The sequence below is a fragment of the Vespula vulgaris genome, chromosome 3 (genome assembly GCF_905475345.1).
Source record: "Vespula vulgaris chromosome 3, iyVesVulg1.1, whole genome shotgun sequence".
NCBI lineage: Eukaryota > Metazoa > Arthropoda > Insecta > Hymenoptera > Vespidae > Vespula > Vespula vulgaris.
This window is the reverse complement of record NC_066588.1, coordinates 975,588-996,753: the sequence shown is the minus strand read 5'-3', so window position 1 is coordinate 996,753 and position 21,166 is coordinate 975,588. Positions and strand designations below refer to the sequence as shown.

The window sequence follows — 21,166 nt, the reverse complement described above, 5'->3', positions numbered from 1 at the left end:
TTTAAAATAAGATCTTGTTAATAAAAATTGGTCAAGAATTATATCTGGATTCGCGCTGTTGGTATGTTATTTTCAACGTTTCTCATGAAAACAAGTTTTCTATAGCGCCTCTTAAACTTTGCGGCAAAAGAAAGAAAATTCATATCACCATTACCGATTGTTATATAAACATTTATTAACATTAATTTAAAATAAAATTATATACGATTTTATAGTCACAAGAAAGATTAATCACGATAATAAGTATTTTATTATTATTATTATTATTATTATTATTATTATTATTATTATTATCACATAAATTCTATTTTCTATAAAATATCTATAAAAAAAAATAAAAAAGTAATAAATATAGAGTAAACGCTTATATTGTCCCGAGTATATCTCAGCGTGGACGTATAGTTTTATAATGTTTAAATAATTGTTAATTTAAATATTAATTACAATATTAATTATATTCTTCTATATATAGACTTCACGTTAAAGTAAATATATATATATAATTGAAAAGATTATACAAGCTTATTTAAGTAACGATTGAATTTACATTTTTTCTTCATATGGATTTTATAACAGAATTTCATATAGATTTGCAAAATCAATAAGAGAATCAATAAAAACAAAAATAAAATTGATATAAGTTAAAAAGGTATAAAAACAAATGTTTGTATTACGAACTAACGATACGAGATAGAAAGACAAGAAATAATAATATTTTTTTTCAAAAATTTCTCCCTATCTACTCGTTTAAACATTCATCTTTAAAATGAAACCTTGTTCGTCACAATCGATTAATAATTACGCCTATAATCGTTGTTAGCATAAACCATTATAAAATCAAGTTTGATGAACAGTTTTAAATCAATTTACTACTAGTATTATAATCTTGAATTTGACTAACGTATTCAATATTCTGAAAAATTAATTCGTGATTGTTGACTATACTTTTTATATCATTTTTATCAGTGACTATGGATCCTGCTATCTTTCCTGAAGAAATTTGGATAAAAATTTTGTTACATTGCGATGTACCTGATATTATTGCATTTGGTAGCACCTGTAAATATTTAAGAAAAACATCGAGTAGCGAATACTTATGGTGAGTTGGAGGTTAAGTTTACGTCAGCAGTCTTTAAAGTCTATCAATTATGTTGATAAATAAATTATTGTTTATACTAAGATATCTGTAAAATAAAGATATTTAATAAATATTATATAATGATATTATTTTCATCGATTTTTTTATTTTAGGAAAATAAAGTGGCTACAGTTATTATCGCAAGTACAATTTAAATTTCCCGACATAAAGCAATTACAATCATTTTCTGTCAATTTTAAGGAGATGTGTTATAGACTGCATATGATAATTACATTAGGTGAAAATGTACGGTTTCCAAAGTGTTGGAATTGCAATGGCTATACATGTCAAAGGAATTGCGTGGAAGAGTTAAATGCTAAAGTTATAATCGAAATAGGAAATAAATATACATGGGCAATTACACCATCCGATTGTTTAAAGAGGCATTTTTCTATGTTTGCTGTCCCAAAACATTTTAATAAGGAACATGAGGAGGAGGTATTAATACCAAATATACCAAGTTGTAGTACATGTCCAATAAGTAAAGGAAAATCATTAGCAAGGAAATTAAAATTATTAGGATTTCATGATACTGAATTACCTACAACAAGACTGTTTTGTCTATTTTGTAATCCATTTCAATTATTTAAAGAAAAGAAAAAATTAATTAAACTTCATAGTTACCTTTCCTTTACAAAAACTAATTCTATTTATCAGAAACTTATAAATGGTTATTGTACAGATACCGTAAAAATTCTTGGTATACCAAATATTGAAGTTTTTAGTCCAGCTGAAGCTTTATTAAATAGTGGAACATTTTTAATTCTTAAAATTTTTCTTGATCATTTGTTTCATCAAATGGATTTAAATGTAACATTAAAAAAGCCAAATGCAGTACTCATGTTTTGCGAGCCATTGGCTATACATCCTGTGTTAAGGAAGCAATTACTACACTATTTATTTCAAGAAATTAAAGTAGCAAGGTATTTTTGCTATGTGTAACTTTATTATTTTTAAAATATACAAATTTATATTTACATTATTTCTAATTTATATTCTTTACAGAGTATGTTTAGTTCCAAAACCTTTAACAGCATGTGCTATACTGGATGTAGAAACATGTATTGTAGTTGATAGCGGTGCGTTAAGCACAACAGTTGCTGTAGTAATTGGCGGAAGAGTCATGCCTCAACGTTGGAAATTGTTACCAGTAGGTGGTTGGCATGTTGCTTATCACTTGAAACAAGCTATGCATTGGAAACGAAAAGAATATCATCAAATTCCAATATCTTATCTTGATACTCTAGCTGTAAAAGAGAGATGTAGACTGAGTTATAATATTAAAAATGAGGAAAGGGAAGGAGTACAAAAAATAAAAGAACATATTAATCTTAGAATTGATAGCTGTAATGAATTCAAACAATTTTGGGTAATTATCAAATTCAATTTACAAATAAATATGAACCAGTCCAAAAACAATATATAAATCTATACAGTAATACCTTTTTTTTATAGCATTTCACGTTTGAAGAACAAAATGAGCCTATGTATCAGAGAGTGTCATTAGGTTCAGAATTATATATCGCACCTGAAATGATGTATATTAGTCTTGGATTACCAGAAGTAATAAAAGAAGTTACATCTGGTTTGCCAGAAGATATAATGCATGATTGCCTTTCACATATTCTGCTTACTGGGGGTAATACAGATTTATCTGGTTTCAAATCGAGACTAACTAAAGATTTGCGAGAACTGTTACCCGAATACAGTGAAATTTTGGAAATAAGAAGTTGTCCTGGTACACATGGTTGGAATGTTGCAATGGGGTCTACACATGTATCTTTAGCTACACACCCTGGTAATATTAATATTTATATTTTTTCCTTCTAACAGCTTAAATAGTAATAATGATGAACGTTTGTTATTAAGATTTAAATAATTAGAATTTTTAAATAACTTATAGATAAAACACCACCCGAATATGTAGAAGGTAATCCTTTTTGGTTATCGCGAGAAGAATACATATTATTTGGATGTGATTCATTAGAAAAATAAGAATAATATAAGTAATATATTTGCAATTTTTTTACTTATCATATCAAAAAAAGTTTCTTGCATTTTTAATGCATATATCTATCGGAAAGTAAAGCAAAAAAATCAGAAGTTATCATCATCGAGTATATTTTATCGCATATTGTTTATCAAATAAATAATAATATGTATAATAACAAGTAGCTAATGTAAAATTATCATTATTATTGTTAACAAAATTTGAATATTTACGTTTTGATGTGTACAATGTTTAATGAATATTTATTGTAATACTTTTATATACATTTTGCAAATTTTTTTACTTTCATTAAATTCGTATTATATAAATACAAAACTATATCTTATAGAATATTGCAGTTGAAGTCTACATTAAATCTTTGATTATGACAATATCTTTTCTATTATTTTAGATAAAAGTTTGTATGTTATGTTTGTTATATTTTATAACTTGAATATCAATAGCAACAAGTGAAGTACTTATATAAAAAATCGATAATGTATCTTTATAATTTATTATTTTTTATTGATATTTATTTAAATTGTCAGTATTAATTGATTTTTGTATTTTTTTTTTTATTATTGTTTGAAAAAATAAATTACACACAAAAATGATCTGTTCTATGTAATTAATAATCATACAATTATTTTACTGGAATTTCGTTTATTATTTATAAGCATTACACTTTTGAATTATTATCCCGAATATTGTTTATACAATTACGACATCAAAGCTAAATAAATAGGTAAATATTCTAATATTTATTTTAGAGTAATATAAATGATATTTTTTAAATAATATTATTTAAATTATTATATGTTGTTCATAATTTTTTTTAATAATATACATTAATAATCAATTTAAATAAATAATATGTAATAAATGTGTTGTAAAATGTATAGATAAAAAGTATAGTATTAAAATTTTATTTACATCAGCATACAAAGTCATATTACTTAGCACATGACATATATTATGAATATTATTATTAAAACTCAACAAAATAATTATGTTTATTATATTAGCTTGTAGTAAATTTTTATCAAATTGATTCCTAATAAATTATACAACATTATATTTTTATGATTTCTGTTGTAACATATAAAATATGATATAATGAACAGGTATTTATTGTTATTCTATATAATAATGCAAAACACATTTACTTATTGTGCCAATAAATAATCAAAGACACCAATTATAATATTTTGTCATGACAATTATGTTGTATAAATATATTGTGTCACAAATTATTTTATATACAAATTTTTAATTGATTTGTCATTATTACAAGAAGAAGTCTCATGAAAAATTTTCAAACATATCAATATAATTAGATAATAGTCTACAATCTGATTTTTTACTCATGATATATATTATTTGCTATTATAAATTAAAAATATTCGGTAAAAAAAAAAGAGTAGAAAAAACAGCATATAAATTTCATGTTTCTTCTTCTTTAACACTTTATACAATGTATGCTTTAATGAATTCTATTTCGCATATTACAGATACTTTTAACGTACATTCATGTAAATAATTTAATGTATTACATTATAATTCTAAACTATTTTCAGAAATGTGATTTGGTAACATTTTTTTTATTATTTCATTCATTATGAAATAATTCCAACAAAGAGCACAGCCGTTATATAACAGAAAGTTAGATTTATATAAAAGTATCTCTATAATAGCATACATAAAACTTGTAATACATTATTATAAGAATACACACTACAAAAATAACTCTGAAAGAAATACATATATTTTAGTTTTTAAATGAAATAAAAAAACAATCCTATCTGAATTTTTAAATGTTTTTAATCACTCATATAGTTTTTTATTTATACATACTATATACAAAAAATTCTATCTTTCATGTAGATGCATAATGACCATTATGTATAATGTTAGTCTTTTAACTAAGAAACAAAGAATGCGGTGAAAATTGTATATATTTTCTATTCAGAAAATTGTATTTGTTACTATCGCAACAACATTGGAAAAAGTATTTGGAATATACAATATTCAACATACATTTATGGTACAAAAAATGTAATCAATAATTCACTACGTATTAAATTTTCTGCTACATTCCCTGGATGAAATCAGTTGTGTTGAATATCTATAGACTCAGTTTCTATATTTTTACATTTGTCATTGCTTATATTATTTAACATAAATATGTAGTGAATAGTGTATGAACTCTTTAGCAAGTAAAATGAAAATTATTTATTAGATGTAGATTGTAAGCAGTCTTAAATGAAGTCTCAACACAATTGATTTCTTGTTATAAAAGAATTTGTTTCTTTCAATAGACCAAAGTCAATCCTAATTTAACAACACGAAGACTTTGCAGGCTCTGCTTCAACCAAATTAAAATCTAGACCACCAGGCCTAGCAAATCCTGTTTTAATACCATCCCAACCATCTTCTACTTTATATTCACCAGTCTGTATTCTATTATAAACTTCCTGAGTAACTGTTCGAAATGCTTCTTCAACATTGACTCCTGTCTTTGCACTAGTTTCTATATGATGTACACCATGCTGATCAGCAAAAGCTCTAGCTTCTTCTTTTGATACTTCTCTTCTGCCACCATTTGTTACCAGATCCAATTTACAACCTACCAACGCAAATACAGGACGATGTGGTTCAATGTGCCTACGTGCTTCCATCATCCATTGAGGAATATGTTCAAAGCTAGTTCTGTTACATACATCATATACAAGTAATGCTCCAACAGAATTTCTGTAGTAAGACTTTGTTATAGACCTAAAGTAAAAATAATATAATCTATTCAATAGCATTTTACATCAGATTATTATACATAAAATATAACAATAGGATATATAAAAAAAACTATATATATATACACACTTATACACATATATAAACATCTTATTCACAATCAATTATTTACCTAAATCTTTCTTGTCCAGCCGTATCCCATAATTGTAATTTTATTCTTGTACCATCTTTAACTTCAATTAAACGTGCAAAAAAGTCTACACCGACTGTTGGATCTGAGAGCTAAAATAAAAAATTCATAAATCACTATTCATACAGTTCTCATAACAAAAACATATTGAATGTGTCGAAAACGTTACAATAGTCTGACGAAGCAATCAATTACCTTTTATGATCATTTTTTAAATAATTAAGTTATTCATGCTTAACAAATAAAATCCATTAACATTAATCTTTTCACAATCAATGATCTATGTTATGTTGAAACACTAATATGTACTTAAGATTAGATTATACAATATTGCGACGCGTGCGGGCTGATGTCCATATATATTACGCATTAGCAGAAATAAAAAAATATACAGTCATGACGCCAAAAAGAGTAGATGTAACAAGGCATAACGACGACTTCCCGTTTATTAAAATATTTTGATCATAGGGTAATAATAAAAGTGCATCGTACCTCTGCGAACTTCCCATCGGTGAAATATTTCAGGAGCGAACTCTTCCCGACCGTACTGTCGCCAATCAGTATTAGCCGAAATTGATAATCGAAAATTGGCTCCACCATCTCGATGGAAGATAAATGGCGGAGGGGTGGGGGTAGCAAAAAAAATAAAGCTCTCGACCAAATGCACGTTTCTTTCTTTTAAAATATACGCATTTTTTGTGCGCGCACTTGTCAGGACAACTAGAATTCAGCTGACCGTGACATTAATCATCAGCTTCCTACCACCTTTGCTCATTGTGTCGTCTCTATTGCGCACGTCACTGTACGAGTAAATACGCAGATCTTATGATTACGTATATCATCCTTTTTAATGTGTATAACTTTTTATTACCACATTAACACGTCTATTATTTACTCGCGATTGATGTCGTAGGTTATTATGTTTTCATTTACAAAAAAAAAAGAAAAATAAAAAACAGAAGTTACAATTTTATGTAATCACAGAGTACTTTCTCTTGTAATGATTTATAAATTTAATTCGTCATTATTAAACGTTACACCACACCAACAGCAGAGTTCGGACAAGAAAGATCACACCGAGGACTTCCGTGTTCTAATCTAAAAAAGAAACTGCCTACCATTTTAATTTCGTAGCTGCAAAGCCAGATGGCGCGCTAGTAAATCTTTTTACTTGTATGTGTGCGTGGCAAAGCACACGCTGTATTACATATATGTGTATCAACAGTTTAGAAAATGTCTGCTGAAGATATATTATAGAATTGTTAATCTAGATTAAAAAATCAACTTTCTGTACTTATTTTTTTTCAAAGACCATATAACCCGGTCTATATACGATTAATGAATTTTAACATATACATATAAGTGTATATATATTTGAGGAAATTACACCGATGTATTATTGCACCATCTAACTTTATAGATATAGAATTAAAATCGTAGAGAGTTAAAGTTCATATTGTAATTTGAGGTCCATGGCTCCATTACTTCATACACAGCACACAGCTTCGTATACAGTATATAATACACACAAAAATAACTTGTGAAATAGCAACGTTGATTCGAAGAGAAATAATATTCTTTGAATATTTTTTTCTATTATTATCTTTCTCTAATAAAGACATGGACGAAGAAGAATTGATAAATGAGATTGCTAAATTACGTGAGCTTTTACATGAAAAAGAATCTGCGTTAGCTAATATAAGGCGCGCGAAACAAATTCCACGTGACCACGGTTTGAATAACGATGAAATTAGCAGATATAGCAGACAGATTTTTTTGCCAGAAATTGGTGTAACAGGTGGTGTAAAATGTTTCCAATGTATTTCTCTGTAAATTGAATTCTTATGTTATTTATATTTTAGGACAAAAAAAAATAAAGGAATCTTCAGTACTTATCGTGGGAGTAGGTGGATTAGGTTGTCCTTCCGCATTGTACTTAACTTGCAGTGGTATTGGACGTATTGGACTTGTTGATTATGATAATATTGAAATTAATAATTTACACAGACAGGTCTTATTCACGGAAGGAACTATTGGAATGCCTAAAGTAACTGTAGCTGCAGAATTTCTCAACAAGTATATGATCATTACTTTCATTTCCTTAACTTTCACTTTTACTACAATTGATAACTTCTATCCTTTGAAATATATAGATCATTATTCACTTCCTATGTACTTACTTCCAGGTTAAATAGTTATACCGAAGTCACTCCTTATAAACTTCAGTTGGACAGTAGCAATGCTTTAAAAATTATAGAATTGTATGATATTGTATTGGATGCAACTGACAATGTAGCAACGCGTTATTTATTAAACGATGCGTGTGTCTTAAGTAACAAACCTTTGATCTCTGGATCAGCATTGCGTTTTGAAGGACATTTGTCTGTATTTAATTACAAAGGTCCTTGTTACCGATGTATCTTTCCTAAACCACCATCTCCTGAAACAGTAACTAATTGTGGTGACGGTGGTGTACTTGGAGCAGGTTATTATTCTTTGATTGAAATATATTGTAATATTTGAGATAGTTATCTTTTAACACAATTATTTCTAGCCGTTGGAACAATTGGTGTTTTGCAAGCAGTGGAAGCTATTAAAGTAATCCTTGATATGCCTGAAACACTTTCGGGCCGCTTGTTAGTATTTGATGGAATCGAAACGCGATTTCGTAATATCAATTTACGTACCAGGAATCAAGAATGTGCTATTTGTGGAAAAAATCCAATTATAAAAGAATTAATTGATTATGAACAGTTTTGTGGTGCAAAAGCAAATGATAAAAATCCTAATTTAAATCTACTCAAAAATGAAGACAGAATTACAGTTGAAACATATCATCACATAACAAAATTTAACACAGAAGATCACTTATTAATTGATGTGCGTTCACCCGAAGAATTTCAAATTTGTCGTTTGAGAAATTCTATAAATATTCCATTGTATGAGATTTACAAGGATAATGCTACTAAGCAAATAAAAAGTGAAATAGACAAACAGGACAATGGAAAAACAATATCAAAAGGTATAAGATAAACAATTATTATTAATCGCATTAAAATAAAAGGGCGATTATGTAATTTGTACATATTTCTTTTTTTAGTTTATGTTTTATGTAGAAGAGGAAATGATTCACAGAAAGCAGTAAAACATCTTCAACAGATATTTAAAGATAGTAAATTAAATATAAAAGACATCATTGGAGGAATTCATGCCTGGAGTAATAAAATTGATTCAACATTTCCTATTTATTGATCATTTAGCCTGATGAAATATTCAATATTTCATTATGGTACAGATATGTACACATTTGCGATTATATATATAAATCTATATATATATATGTTACATATGTTTGTATATAATTTATACAAGTATTATTTTTTCTAAAATAGAGATATACTACAAAAAAGTTATAAAAGAGAAATTCAATTGTATTTCGCTAATTCTTCTGCTGATAAACTTGTTTCCGGACGTCTATAATGAATATCGCTTAAACTTCTTAATTTGCTTGCTGCTTGTTCTGGAGTTAAATCTCTTTGTACTTGTGCAAGTAATTCATACCCAACCATATGCTTTTTTATCGTAGCTGAACGTAATAATGGAGGTAGATAAATACCATGAAACGTCCAATATGGATAATCTTGTTTTAGATATTCACCAGTTGGTGCACCTTTAATTGTTATATAATTATTATTTTTTATACAAATAATTACGTACAAATATTTATTTAAAAAGATAATGTATAATAAAAAAAAAACTGACAATGAAATAATTATTTACCATGCCATCCCATAGAATATGGAAAAGAACACTGGAATAAGTTATCATATCTTGTGCATAATTGTTTCATGATAACTGCTAATGATTCTTGCTGATTTTTTGATAAATCTTGCATTCTTGTTACTTGTTGCTTTGGAAGTACCATGGTCTCATAAGGCCATACTGCCCAGAATGGTACAATTACTATCCAATCGCGATTTTGTAATACAATGCGTTCCTAAGATACATAAAACTAAAATATATCAACTAAAAGAAATATATTTTTTAAATTCATTTCTATAAATTTTAATTATTTAAATACTATGTAGAAGTACTATTTAAAACATTTAAAACTCATTATATGTGTTATACTTTTATTTACCTTTTTCAAAATTTCTTTTTCCATATAATCAATAAGAAGAGGTTTTTTATTACGATTATAATAATCAGCTAAATATTTATCTTTTATTCTGGCTTCGTTTGGTAAAAAAGAACTAGCCCAAATTTGACAATGAGGATGTGCATTGCTACATCCCATTAAGGCGCCACGATTTTCAAATATTTGAACCCAGGTCCATTGTTTACTTAAATCAAGGATTTCAAATATCCATCTGTTCTTAAAAAATAAAAATATTTAGAGATTTGTAATTTAACAAAATATTTTTCTTAAAATTTTATTACATAATATATATATTCTTACCTTATAATTACATCTTTGATCTCATCAATCTTCATAAGTGCTATAGTAACATTTGATTTTGGATGAAAACACATTACCTTACACGTTCCTCGAGCAGTTCCAATTTGAAACAATTCATCGTCTGATTTTGACGGCGAAGGTACTGTTTCAAGTAACGCAGGAAAATCATTAATAAACGTAAAAGTTTTTTGATAAACAGGAGTTACCTAAGAGTTGTATTAAAAATATTATATATATTTGTATTAAAATAAATGACATAACGAATTTACCTCTCCATTAGCTCTAACATTTCCTGGACAAAGTGGATTATTAGGATCATAATCAGGAAGTTCTTCGTCTGTGCTTGGTTCTACTTGACCTCCCCAAGGTCGTTTCATACGATGTGGAGATACTAATACCCATTCTCCTTTTAAAGGATTATAACGTATATGTTGGTGATCTGTAAAACAATTAATTATAGAAATTCATTGCAATAATATAATATGATAAAATTATATACCTTTAGGATCAAAAGTGTCACTACTTTGATTGGTGTCCATGTGATTGGAAGATCTATTTCCTTTCTTGTCATCAACTAAATTTATAACTATGATATTATATCTGTTACACAAATATAATATCTATTATACAATTATTATAACTATATATATTACGTTTGCAATAAAAGATATTTCTTTATTTACGTCAAAAATAGAACTGTAACTAAATTCTAATGCATATTCATAACATTTCAAAATTAAAATACTTATATAACTTATTTTTTCAAAATTTTACTTTGCGTTATCAGTAAAACTATATGATAACGATGAACTGAAACCTCATTCGTTTTAAAAGAATATATATATCAAGCTTTAACTTGTGTATCATTTTACTACTTGTGTATTTATGATCTTTATTTATGTAGAGAACACTGCGACATCTGGGATGAATTAACTTTGATAAAGCTGCATATTTACGTACGTATATATATGAATAAAAACTACATTATACATACACACACGCACGTATGACGCACGCACGCACACACATTGATCTCTTTTTACACGATTAGTTATTTTTTTGAAAAAATATCTCATTTTTATTTATCTCGATTTTTTTTTTTAAATATAATAATAAAACATTTTTAGTGAATCCTGATTATTTTTATATTGCTTTTTGTATAGTTTGCGTCAGTTTAACAAAACTTTTATACTTTTCGTAAATCTATTTTTACGCGATATTTTTTGCACAGTACAATCAAATTGCATCCATCGTATAAAAAGAGACTCGACTCAGGTATACGTATATATATTTTATATATTGAGAATTTACATTATAATCATTTTCGAAATATTATTTTTAATTGAATCTTATTTTATAATCTGTATAAATCGTAAACTTTATATCGACTATAATTAAATATTATTATCAAAGTAATTAGATATATATAAAATATTCTAATTTTAACATATCACAATAGATTTTATTTTTTTACTTAATGACAGATGTTTATGATATACTATACACAATAATATTTATGGTTTTCGATATCGGTATATCATGCTATTCAAGACATTTTGTTTACAATGGCTACATGTAATGATTGTAACTGACTGGTCCATTTATCTAATGCATTATAGCGAGCAGCGCAAACGGATTTTTTATCTAATTCAAGAACCTGGTTCACCTATAATAATATTTATAAATAAATCTTTCTCCGTTACATTCGTTTCATTTCCTTTATATATAAAATATTAATAACTTTTATACCTGATCAATTCGTCCATGTATGGTACTATCAAGAATGCAAGATACAAGAAGACTTTCCACTTCTGATACATCTATGTTCAATTCTTTACTTATAAAAGGAATATGGATCCTTGTGTAAGGTTTTATTAGTTTAATAAGAACCTAATAAGAAAAAAAATATTATTATATATATAAAATTAATTAAATAGTTTTTTTTTCTATTAAACATTTCTATTCCAAATTCAATCTTGTTATGTAAATTTTTTACCTGAGTACGAATATTTCGTAATAAATCCTCAATATGTTCTCGAATAAATGGATCATCCATAATATTATTTCTATTTTGTTTTAAAATTAATTCGAATTGATTAATATCATTGTTTTGATAACTAACTACTAAATTTGTCATTGCTAGAATTTCTGGATCATTCTTGTATGGTTTTGCTTCTTGTGAGTCAAATGGATTAATTCCCGATTTCATCAACCTAAAAATTCGATTATAATTTAAAATTGTAAATGTTCCTTTAGATGGAAAAATTTTAAACACATAATATTTTGTTAAGAAATATATCTTTTTATATTTTATACTTACATATTTGCTAATACTAAATACTTTAAACATGTTGTACGTCTTGGAGATCCTGATTCATCATAATTTTTAAAGGCTTCAAAGAAATCTGTATGTGCTCTTTCAAATTCTCCTTCTCGTAAATGCATTTTCCCTCCACATTCTAAAAGAATTGAACATATAATTTTTACTCCATGTAAGATTGCATTAAAAAATTTCATATTTAATTTACTATATACAGCAAATAATACTAACCTCTGATAACTCCCATTATTAAAGGATGTGGTATAGCACTTTTAATGTGAAGGCTCTGTTCATATAAAGTTTTTAATTTTTTATTATTTTTTTGTGCAGTATACATTTGAATTTCTAGAGCATATATTTCTAATAGTTGTGTTCCTTTTTTTAAGTCGTCTTCTCCGTCATCAGTCTACAACAAACATGTATCATTATTTTATACATATCTCATTTTTATAATATTAGTTTATATAATACATACTTGACAACTTTGATGAAGTTGTTTCAATATTTTGGCTAATTTGTTAAAATCAGAACGATCAAAATATAATTTTCCCAATTTTGTATTAGTTTTAAACCATAACCTATCATTTTTTGCATCTTTTAACGCATCTAAAGTAGTTTCATAAAAATCTTGTAATAATTCCATCTGTTAAAAATACAAGATAAATATAATGATGTTCATTAAACTTATATTAAAATTATTTGTTTCTCTTTTCTTAAATACTTACATTTTTTGACGTACTTATATAATCAAGTATTGAATTAATAGATTTTTCTGAATGATTTCTCGTTACAGCACTTTTAATATACGTTAATAATTGTTTATACCTTGCCATCATTTCTTTATAATTGGACTAAAATATAGAAAGTTATTAAATAAATTAACATTAAAAGATAGTTATTAATATTGTTATGCTATAAGTTTGATATACCAATTTAAAATTAATTTTGATCATTTGTTTCAAAGCTTTGAAACCCCATTCTCCTTTTTCTCCTCCTTCCAAATCTAAAACTTTCTGAAAACTCTGCAATGCAGCTTTTGGGTCATCTTCTTTTAATGCTTTACTATTATAATATTGATTTTCTAAATCTACATCTGGTTCTGAATTAGAATCTTCTGAATATTCCTATAATAAACATTGGTTTACAAATTAATATTTTAAATTATTTGTTGTTTCTTAGCTAGTTACAAAAATGCATAAAAAAACATAACCTAAAATAACATGCAAATATAACGATTCTACTAATATTTTAGTTTTCGATTAAAGATACTTACTAATCCGTAATCTTCTTCTTCCTCGCACATAAAATCATCTTCTCCATCCGACATTTCGTACTGATTTAAACGAATAATATAAAGTAGAAGAAAAATACGTACAACGTACTGACAGCGACAACGGTATTGTAGTATTTTGAATTCACATCATAGAACATGCAACCATGTGATTTACTTCAAGAAAAAAAAATAGCAATAGGTATAAAGTTGTCAGCCCTTACTTCACAGTAATGGCACCAATTTTGAAAATAAATCTCTTCTAGAAAATATTAACCACATTGATATTTGCAGATAATCAAATTCTATTTACAAATATTATTTATAGATATTATTACATTTACTATTTGACTAAAACATTTTTCATTTTTCTTTTTTCTTTTTGTCGTGAGGTAAAATGAAATGTCTACAATTTGATGCTGGCTTCTGGCAGTGTAATTTATTTTCTATATATATTTCAATATTATCTTTAATACAAAATATACAGGTGTGAGATTAAAGTCGAGGACTACTCAAGGCTGATGGCAGTGTTGGTACTCGATATTTTTAGTAATCTATCAGAACTCTTCGACAAACGTATCCTTTCCTCGGGATTTAAAATTTCCGCTATAATTTTTTCGTCACTGCGTCGTTCGGACATTTGCAGAATTTCTTGGAGTTTATCTCGTTGATTCATTGTACATGCTTCACCTGTCGCTTCTTCCGCTACTATAGCTAATTGTCCAGCTTGTATTTCAGAAAAAGTAACTCTTCCATTCACTTTACTTTCTGAAGGACTGTGAGACTTCTGAGGACTAGCCTCAGATGCAATAGGAACACATGATTGTAAAGGATTTTCCTCTGTACCGATAGATAATTTTAATATGGTGACTGGTTCTGTATAAAGCTGTATTGCAAGAAAATTATTAAAAAATGTTTAATGACGATAATATATATGAAAATGTATTTTCTACTATATGAAATTACATTGAATACATACCGCATCAAACGAAGAATCTAGAAATAATTCTTGTAAGAATCGTCGTGCTGGTATTCTATAAGAACTACTTCCTAATCGAGAAGCTACATCCGAGAACAAACAAGCATCCTGTTGATTAAATTATCAGATCAATATGCGTAGAACATAATTTCCATTATTTTAAATGAACGTTAAAAGAAATATTACCTGGAATTTTTCAGGATACCTTTGCCTTAATCTAAGAAGAGTTTGTCTACTATGTCTGTACCAGACAGGATTTGCAAGTCGCTGTGTATGCCTAAGGATTTCCCTATTCACACAGAAAAGAATAATTATATTATTAAGATAAGAACGGAAGAAAAGAAAGAAAGAAAAAAATAAGATCATTGAAGTGCGTGTTAAAGATAAACAATTTCTTTATAGTTAAAAATCCTGCAATATTTTTATAGAGTTGAATTTTAAGTAATAAGAAAATTAACTAATATTCTGATTCTTTTGAAAGTATTAAAAATCCTGCAGAGTATCATTATCCTTGCCTCCGCAGTTTTATATCTGCTTCTCCAGTGACAACCTTAGTGCTACTTTTCGTACGGTAACAGACAAGGCACACTCGACAATGTTCGGTGTCGGCATCACTTTCTGATCCAGATTCTTCATCTATTTCATTAGGACCTATTTCAGGTTTACTCATGTCATCAACTACAATAGAAACTATTGGTTGAGGTGGATCCGGAAAAAGAGTCGTGAGTCTCCTAGGAAGGCAAATACCCATATAAAATAGATTATCGTTATCATTTTCAAGAGGCGGTGGGGTAGGTGTGAGTATATTATTCGCAATCCAGCTGCGGGATGAATCGAATTCTGAAAGGCTCTGCAGTGAAAGTCGTCCGTCTAAACTGTACATCTGTAATATATACATATATATATATATAAAACAATAAAAGATATTTTTAAATATAAGAAGAAATATAGAAAATTTATTTACATTTTATAAAAACTCACCTCTAAACTACTTTGAGAATAACTTGGTCTACGATAACGTTGCAAACTACGAAGACGCGCATATCCCTCTGCATCTTGTTGACTTAATCTTTGTATACTTGAAAGCGGACTCGGAGTTTCTCCTCTCTCTCTGATAACAAATAAGATACAAGTTGTAAGAAGTTTAATATACAAAATAAATTGAAAAAAAAAAAAAAAAAAAGTTGTATTATACCTTCTTGCTTCCAAATCTGTAGCTGCACTCTCGGAACGATTTCTAGTTCGACGAGCTACCGGTTCAGGTAATTCAGGTTTACCGTCGCTAAGACTCCGATGATGCCTTTGAATAAGGATAGGACTTGGTACGGGATAGCGAGCTGTAGGTCGAATAATCGACCAGTGATCTCCTCTTCTATGTCTTACACTTGGCCAATCGAAAGTTGTTAGTGCATCCGTGCCTGCACGGGTCGTAGCAATAAGACTTAAAGCATACATGGCCGTTGCTCTTACCGAATAATAAGGACATGTTTCCGCCATAGATGCAATCATTTCTATAATTCCTAAATGATTTAATTGTTCGACTCCTGCTGCTGACGTTCCTACATGTCCTAATGCCCACAACGCAGATTTTGTTTTTAATATTTGTTTCTCTAAATTAACGGACTGTTCATCACGGATCTCAAGATCACTTCTCCAACTTCTATCGGGAGTAGTATGTCTTGAATCATCTAAGCTTGTTTTTCTTCGTATTTCTATTAAAGATTCTGTTTTCGGTGGAGTACATAAATCAGACAATTCTATAGTCTCTGCATCTACAATTGTTTCTAAACGATTTGATTCCACATACTCATCTATACATGACCCTTCTGACATAGTGTAAGTATCATCCACGATTAAACGACTACTTTTGGTACATCTTGAATTAGATTCCGAATCTCTACCTCCCAAATCTATTCTAAATCTTTGAATGATTCGTGCATAATGTTGTATTACGTTTTGCCGGAGCAATAATTGCATTCCAAAATCATGTCGTACTATTTGGCCTATCAAATGAGGTAAAATAAATATATTGCGAGGCATTATCAATTCGTTAGTTGTTCTTCTGTGGTAACTTCCGTTTTCGTTTCTCTGACGACGAGTCAGAGAGTCATGTATTTCACCTTCCACCAAGCCTACATATCTCTCTGCAAAACCTCCAGGTCCAATCCATTTTTCTAATTCTTCTGAAGGTGATGGCAGACATGAAAAACCTTCGTGTAGAGAATAAAGTCTTATTTTTAATAAGTACCCTTTATCTCCTAAATGTTGCAACCACTTATCCCAGTTCCCTTGATGTTCTTCTTGATGCAATAAAATATTTAAATATTCCGTCTCTTCGCACGCTTCATGCAATACCTCTAATGCAGTCAATGCTACAACCTTACTAGTGTCCGTTAATTTTTCTGTTAATAAAGTCATTGCCCAATGGTATGCATCCGACATTTTTGCTCTGAGTATCAATCGTAGGAATTGCGTAGCATATAAACGTGTACTCTCTAAAGATGATTCGGCGATAATCTTATTCAGAACTTTCCTATTAGGTCCTTCTCTGGAATAATCTAAACTTGAAACAATAAGTTTCACATAACAGTCATGATTGGTGGCTAGAGCCAAGTCTTGTAATTTTTCTAGTAAATTGAATTCTTTTAAGATAACGGTTCCTTTTGCAGAATGACTCAGTTGTCCTAAAAAGAGGAAATATTTCTGACAACACGTTGTAGACATGTGACGTGGTGAGAATAAGCAATCGTGTGCAGATTGCGAAGTACGAATATAAGAGATTTGTTCCGCGATATCTACGATCAATTCGTTCAACAGTTTCGTACTTTCGGGCTCGTGAAGTTCTAATAAACAGTTTAGTAATTCGCAGCCTGCTAAAGTTGCTTCTCGTGCTAAAATAGCATTTGTTCCCAATTCCACTCTACTATATGCATTCGATGAAGGTTTGAAATAACGAACGAGTCTCTTGATGAACAATCTGTAGTCAGAATCATGGAGTATTCTTATCGTATCTTCGCGGGAGCGAAGGATTGATCGTACTACAGGCCAGTTCCAAGCCAGCGCATCCTTAGAACTTAAGACTTGCGCGTCTTTCAATAAAGGTGTCGTCGAAGATTCCCTACGTAACCAATGTCTACTGGACGGTCGTTGGCGTCGTGGCAAAGTTGGTCTCAACCAACTACCAGCTCGTAACATTCGATCGAGAAACAGACTCGCAGGTGTTGGTCGACGACGCATCATCGTATGCATGCGTCCTAAGATGGTTACAGCGGCAAGCGCTTGATGTTTACCAGCGCTTGCATGTTCCAATAAGTTTGGCAAAGGTGGCGTCAGATCACAAACTTCTGAAGGTAGCAGGGAATGTGCTAGATGTAGTAACGCTCCTAATAGTACTGCTGCACGTACGGAAATAAAGGTATCCGAAGAAACGATTGTTTCTGCGAGTGCTCTGTGTAGCCCACATTCTAATAAAGCGTACACTAGTAATGCTAAATGTATTTCTGTTATATTTGGCCAACAAGATGAAAGAGATGGTAATATAAATTTTCCCTCAGCTGCGACAAAACCTTCAGATAGTTTCCACGAATCTCGCGTTCTGCCAGGATCTACTGCAGCCAACGCAACGTCTGGTTCGTCAGTCCATGTGGGCAGAGGTAAATCCAATAATTCATAAAGTAATTCCAAAACAGCTCCACGAACTTCAAGTTGTTCAACGTATAAGATATCTGCTATAGCTTTAAGGCCAGAATTATCAGTAGGACAGCAAAAATGTAAAACACCTGGATAAGAGCGTAGTATACTCAATAATGCCATCTTACTTGCTGCGAATTTTTGATCTCGTTCCTCTTTTGTTCTTTCTGAGCTTGAAGAGTGAAGTTCACAATATGGTGCTGCGAAACATAAAAGGGAAACGCTCCCTCTTGTATCAGGATTATTTAATAATTTTAACAAAACCCCCACAACAGATTCGACGATCGAAGGGCTTTGTCCAGTCATAGCTGCTCGCGCAAGTGCGCTAACTCCTCCACAACTTATTAACAAATTTGAATTTAAGACTCCTAACTCGCAGAGAGTAGCTAAAAATACTCTGAATGCACGATCTCTTTCCTCTATGCCTCCATTAGTTAAACTTATAAGAGATCTGGCTAAGATAGGGCTGAAATGTTTAGGAGCTAAAGCTAAAATTCTTCTAACGAGTCTAAGAGCCTGCATTCTTTCCATTTCATTCCGTAGATTAACATCCATACTACGTGCCACAAAATATGGATATTGCAATTTATTAATAGCAATAACATCTTGCTCCTTCTTAAGCATATACCTTACAGCTCGTAATGCTGCTGCACGTACTTGGGTTGCTTCTTGTACAAGACCAACACGCATACTAAAAGATAATAATTTTTAAAGTGAAATAATAATCTAGCAATATAAAATTATAAGATTCTATTACCAACAAAATTACGTATTCTTACCAACAAAATAGATCGTCTATGGAGTAACCATAATCAGACAAATCATTTTCACTAATTAATTTAACAATAGCATTAAGATAAGCTAGCTTCTTTACACTTGGTACATTATGTCGTTGACAAAGATTAGTTAACACTTCTTTTACATTTTCTTTCAATCCTACAAAAAATAATTTTTGTTATTAAGTTTCAAAAAAAAAGAAAAAGAAAAAAAAAATTATTTTTTTTAAATAAAAAAAAAAAAAGAAAAGAAAAGAAAAGAAAAAAAATAAGAAAGAATACTTCACCTTACACGTAATATAATAATTTCTTAAAATAATTCTAATTAATTTTAATAAAAAAATATAATCTGTACAATGAATATGTCTTATAACAAACTTCGTAAATTCGAAATGTGACGACGTAGTGTGTATGTATGTGTGTGCAGTGTTCCTAAATAAATGAGCTATTATAACGATGTCGTCAAAACAATTAGATTTAAAAATATTCTTTCTGATAAAAAAAAAGTTTATCTTGTATGCGTTAGAAGAAACATTGCAAGTTACTCATACATTTGACTTAAAAATAAGAGTGCATTTCCATTCGTTTGTAAAATTTATGAATCTATAATCTTTTAGGTTAAGCCTCTAACCTCTTGACAGATCGAGTTGCACACTACTGTCTTCGTTATCTCGCCGACCTACGAGAAGAAACGAAATTGTAATTATTAAACCTATAAAAAATTATAATAAATTTTTAAACGTAGTAAGGAGTCACACGTAAACATTTAACATACTTCGATGAGACCTGCTTGCGCGTAGAGTCCAGATCAAATAACTAGAGATTGCCATTTCTTAGCCGGCTGCTACCCACGATCACAATTAACACTCTTCGTCCGACCGTTGCCACGTGCCTTTTTCACGAAATATGTCATTCTCACGGTTCGACTCTACGAACGAAACACTAAGAACAATTTATTGATAAAAATCAAGTCATAGAGAACATGAACGAAGTGTCACTCTTTCACTCGAGAGAACTCGTTTGCACTATCGTCAATTCTCGCGACGTAGACCACCGCGGTAACTTCTCTTTTGCCAAAATTATAGATGTCCCAGTCGATTCGCAAAACTTTAACCTCCTTGTATCTCGTGTAACAGCGTTACCAACCGGCACACTTAGAGAACTATGTATCTAATAAGAAAATAAGAATTTTATTATTGTATATTTGTTTGTATATCACTTTGAGAGAACAAAAAAGAAAAAAAAAAGAAAAACAAAGACGCCGTCGAATACAATCGCTCTCACGATTTTACGAACTTCTTTCTGTTAATAACAATAATCGAAGTGCGCCTTAGATTTTCGTAGAAATCTTAGCGTAAATAACTTTTTTTTCTGTTTCTTTTTCTTTCCTTTTATTACGTGCCGCAACTTCTTGTTATAACTTTATCGTTTGTCATTTCTCTATTTTGTTAAATACTACGTAATTTTACGTCGCAAATACAAATTACAATATTTGTACTTGCTGTTATACAAACGTACGATATTTGATGCACGTAATTGCTAAATGATATATTTTTTAATTTTCTAGCGAAAAAGTTTGTATGTTTATTTATTTATTTATTTT

The 21,166-nt window shown here is 29.3% G+C and overlaps 6 protein-coding genes across 10 annotated transcripts; 2 read left to right on the top strand and 4 right to left on the bottom strand.

The window, feature by feature from the left end:
• The first annotated feature begins 94 nt into the window (after nucleotides 1–94).
• LOC127062495 (uncharacterized) lies at nucleotides 95–3,893 on the top strand. The gene is made up of 5 exons (XM_050990837.1): nucleotides 95–1,099; nucleotides 1,252–2,061; nucleotides 2,144–2,507; nucleotides 2,594–2,936; nucleotides 3,042–3,893. The coding sequence occupies exons 1-5, from the start codon at nucleotides 972–974 to the stop codon at nucleotides 3,131–3,133; spliced, it is 1,737 nt and encodes a 578-aa protein (XP_050846794.1). The 5' UTR covers nucleotides 95–971; the 3' UTR covers nucleotides 3,134–3,893.
• A 145-nt stretch (nucleotides 3,894–4,038) lies between these two features.
• Nucleotides 4,039–7,124, bottom strand: LOC127062503 (ras-related protein Rab-39B). Its single transcript, XM_050990847.1, has 3 exons — nucleotides 6,562–7,124; nucleotides 6,052–6,161; nucleotides 4,039–5,903 (listed from the first exon to the last, which is right to left on the bottom strand). The coding sequence occupies exons 1-3, from the start codon at nucleotides 6,667–6,669 to the stop codon at nucleotides 5,465–5,467; spliced, it is 657 nt and encodes a 218-aa protein (XP_050846804.1). The 5' UTR covers nucleotides 6,670–7,124; the 3' UTR covers nucleotides 4,039–5,464.
• A 191-nt stretch (nucleotides 7,125–7,315) lies between these two features.
• Nucleotides 7,316–9,321, top strand: LOC127062498 (adenylyltransferase and sulfurtransferase MOCS3). The gene is made up of 5 exons (XM_050990841.1): nucleotides 7,316–7,867; nucleotides 7,932–8,145; nucleotides 8,256–8,554; nucleotides 8,624–9,091; nucleotides 9,170–9,321. Exons 1-5 carry the CDS (start codon nucleotides 7,690–7,692, stop codon nucleotides 9,319–9,321), a joined length of 1,311 nt encoding a protein of 436 aa, XP_050846798.1. The 5' UTR covers nucleotides 7,316–7,689.
• On the bottom strand, nucleotides 9,296–11,661 carry LOC127062501 (probable galactose-1-phosphate uridylyltransferase). The gene is made up of 6 exons (XM_050990845.1): nucleotides 11,028–11,661; nucleotides 10,798–10,967; nucleotides 10,529–10,734; nucleotides 10,211–10,439; nucleotides 9,850–10,066; nucleotides 9,296–9,739 (listed from the first exon to the last, which is right to left on the bottom strand). Exons 1-6 carry the CDS (start codon nucleotides 11,065–11,067, stop codon nucleotides 9,495–9,497), a joined length of 1,107 nt encoding a protein of 368 aa, XP_050846802.1. The 5' UTR covers nucleotides 11,068–11,661; the 3' UTR covers nucleotides 9,296–9,494.
• A 307-nt stretch (nucleotides 11,662–11,968) lies between these two features.
• LOC127062497 (COP9 signalosome complex subunit 2) lies at nucleotides 11,969–14,286 on the bottom strand. The gene is made up of 9 exons (XM_050990840.1): nucleotides 14,122–14,286; nucleotides 13,778–13,972; nucleotides 13,574–13,699; nucleotides 13,324–13,491; nucleotides 13,080–13,254; nucleotides 12,849–12,987; nucleotides 12,525–12,741; nucleotides 12,278–12,418; nucleotides 11,969–12,194 (listed from the first exon to the last, which is right to left on the bottom strand). Exons 1-9 carry the CDS (start codon nucleotides 14,173–14,175, stop codon nucleotides 12,075–12,077), a joined length of 1,335 nt encoding a protein of 444 aa, XP_050846797.1. The 5' UTR covers nucleotides 14,176–14,286; the 3' UTR covers nucleotides 11,969–12,074.
• A 244-nt stretch (nucleotides 14,287–14,530) lies between these two features.
• On the bottom strand, nucleotides 14,531–21,049 carry LOC127062491 (rapamycin-insensitive companion of mTOR). Of its 5 annotated transcripts, XM_050990824.1 has the most exons (10): nucleotides 20,339–21,047; nucleotides 20,195–20,242; nucleotides 19,567–19,723; nucleotides 18,916–19,478; nucleotides 16,293–18,831; nucleotides 16,079–16,208; nucleotides 15,613–15,980; nucleotides 15,284–15,386; nucleotides 15,098–15,205; nucleotides 14,531–15,004 (listed from the first exon to the last, which is right to left on the bottom strand). In XM_050990824.1, exons 1-10 carry the CDS (start codon nucleotides 20,391–20,393, stop codon nucleotides 14,627–14,629), a joined length of 4,449 nt encoding a protein of 1,482 aa, XP_050846781.1. In that variant the 5' UTR covers nucleotides 20,394–21,047; the 3' UTR covers nucleotides 14,531–14,626. The 5 variants fall into 5 exon arrangements, with proteins under 5 accessions (XP_050846781.1, XP_050846779.1, XP_050846780.1 ...); XM_050990822.1 differs by having other exon boundaries at nucleotides 16,079–19,478; nucleotides 20,339–20,733; nucleotides 20,860–21,049; XM_050990823.1 differs by having other exon boundaries at nucleotides 16,293–19,478.
• Between the last annotated feature and the right edge of the window lie 117 nt (nucleotides 21,050–21,166).

Bases quoted from the DNA above. Each gene is read 5' to 3' on its own strand.
- LOC127062497 (XM_050990840.1), bottom strand. From the start codon at position 14,175: ATGTCGGATGGAGAAGATGATTTTATGTGCGAGGAAGAAGAAGATTAC. The intron at 13,973-14,121 runs GTAAGTATCTTT...TGTTTATTATAG, and splicing joins AAGAAGAAGATTACGGATTA to GAATATTCAGAAGATTCTAA. The intron at 13,492-13,573 runs GTAAGTATTTAA...TATTTTTAACAG, and splicing joins ATATAAGTACGTCAAAAAAT to ATGGAATTATTACAAGATTT.
- LOC127062501 (XM_050990845.1), bottom strand. From the start codon at position 11,067: ATGGACACCAATCAAAGTAGTGACACTTTTGATCCTAAAG. The intron at 10,735-10,797 runs GTAAATTCGTTA...TACAACTCTTAG, and splicing joins ATGTTAGAGCTAATGGAGAG to GTAACTCCTGTTTATCAAAA. The intron at 9,740-9,849 runs GTAAATAATTAT...TAACAATTAAAG, and splicing joins ATATTCTATGGGATGGCATG to GTGCACCAACTGGTGAATAT.
- LOC127062491 (XM_050990821.1), bottom strand. From the start codon at position 20,393: ATGGCAATCTCTAGTTATTTGATCTGGACTCTACGCGCAAGCAGGTCT. The intron at 19,479-19,566 runs GTAAGAATACGT...ATTATCTTTTAG, and splicing joins ATAGACGATCTATTTTGTTG to TATGCGTGTTGGTCTTGTAC. The intron at 15,206-15,283 runs GTAATATTTCTT...TTTAATCAACAG, and splicing joins GGTATCCTGAAAAATTCCAG to GATGCTTGTTTGTTCTCGGA.
- LOC127062503 (XM_050990847.1), bottom strand. From the start codon at position 6,669: ATGGTGGAGCCAATTTTCGATTATCAATTTCGGCTAATACTGATTGGC. The intron at 6,162-6,561 runs GTACGATGCACT...TTTTTATTTTAG, and splicing joins CCGATGGGAAGTTCGCAGAG to CTCTCAGATCCAACAGTCGG. The intron at 5,904-6,051 runs GTAAATAATTGA...TTTTTACTTTAG, and splicing joins GCTGGACAAGAAAGATTTAG to GTCTATAACAAAGTCTTACT.
- LOC127062495 (XM_050990837.1), top strand. From the start codon at position 972: ATGGATCCTGCTATCTTTCCTGAAGAAATTTGGATAAAAATTTTGTTA. The intron at 2,508-2,593 runs GTAATTATCAAA...TTTTTTTTATAG, and splicing joins ATGAATTCAAACAATTTTGG to CATTTCACGTTTGAAGAACA. The intron at 2,937-3,041 runs GTAATATTAATA...AATAACTTATAG, and splicing joins ATCTTTAGCTACACACCCTG to ATAAAACACCACCCGAATAT.
- LOC127062498 (XM_050990841.1), top strand. From the start codon at position 7,690: ATGGACGAAGAAGAATTGATAAATGAGATTGCTAAATTACGTGAGCTT. The intron at 8,555-8,623 runs GTTATTATTCTT...AATTATTTCTAG, and splicing joins CGGTGGTGTACTTGGAGCAG to CCGTTGGAACAATTGGTGTT. The intron at 9,092-9,169 runs GTATAAGATAAA...TTCTTTTTTTAG, and splicing joins TGGAAAAACAATATCAAAAG to TTTATGTTTTATGTAGAAGA.